This window comes from Nestor notabilis, unplaced genomic scaffold, assembly GCF_000696875.1.
Source record: "Nestor notabilis isolate BGI_N333 unplaced genomic scaffold, ASM69687v1 scaffold18397, whole genome shotgun sequence".
Lineage (NCBI taxonomy): Eukaryota > Metazoa > Chordata > Aves > Psittaciformes > Psittacidae > Nestor > Nestor notabilis.
In genome coordinates, this window is record NW_009937996.1 from 1 (window position 1) to 301 (window position 301).

General features: G+C 60.5%; 1 protein-coding gene across 1 annotated transcript in view; it reads left to right on the plus strand.

Moving 5' to 3' along the window:
• Positions 1–3: 3 nt before the first annotated feature.
• The window catches only part of EGR4 (early growth response 4), a gene marked incomplete at its 5' end in the record, with an annotated part of 1,236 nt that continues 938 nt past the window's right edge, over positions 4–301 (plus strand). Inside the window, 1 exon segment of the mRNA XM_010019108.1 lies at positions 4–297. Coding sequence (XP_010017410.1) covers positions 4–297 — 294 coding nt within the window.

Here is a 301-nt window from a genome sequence, read left to right on the forward strand (position 1 = left end):
TCCCTGCTGGGCAGCCAGCCCTCCCCTTCGCTCAGCTACACCGGCAGCTTCTTCATCAAGGCAGTACCGGAGCATCCCCAGGACCAGGAATCCCTCTTCAACCTGATGTCAGGGATCCTGGGCATCTCCCCCTTCACCTCCTCCGAGGGCCACCAAAGGCATCTGGATGCTCTTTATCCGTGCCCCGATGTGGCTCAGAGCCAGCTGGACCTTTATCCCAACTGCCAGCCGGAAATGAATGGATCCACCCAAACCCCATTCCCGGAGCAGGGCTACAGCAGCTTCCCCACTCCAGAGGCTG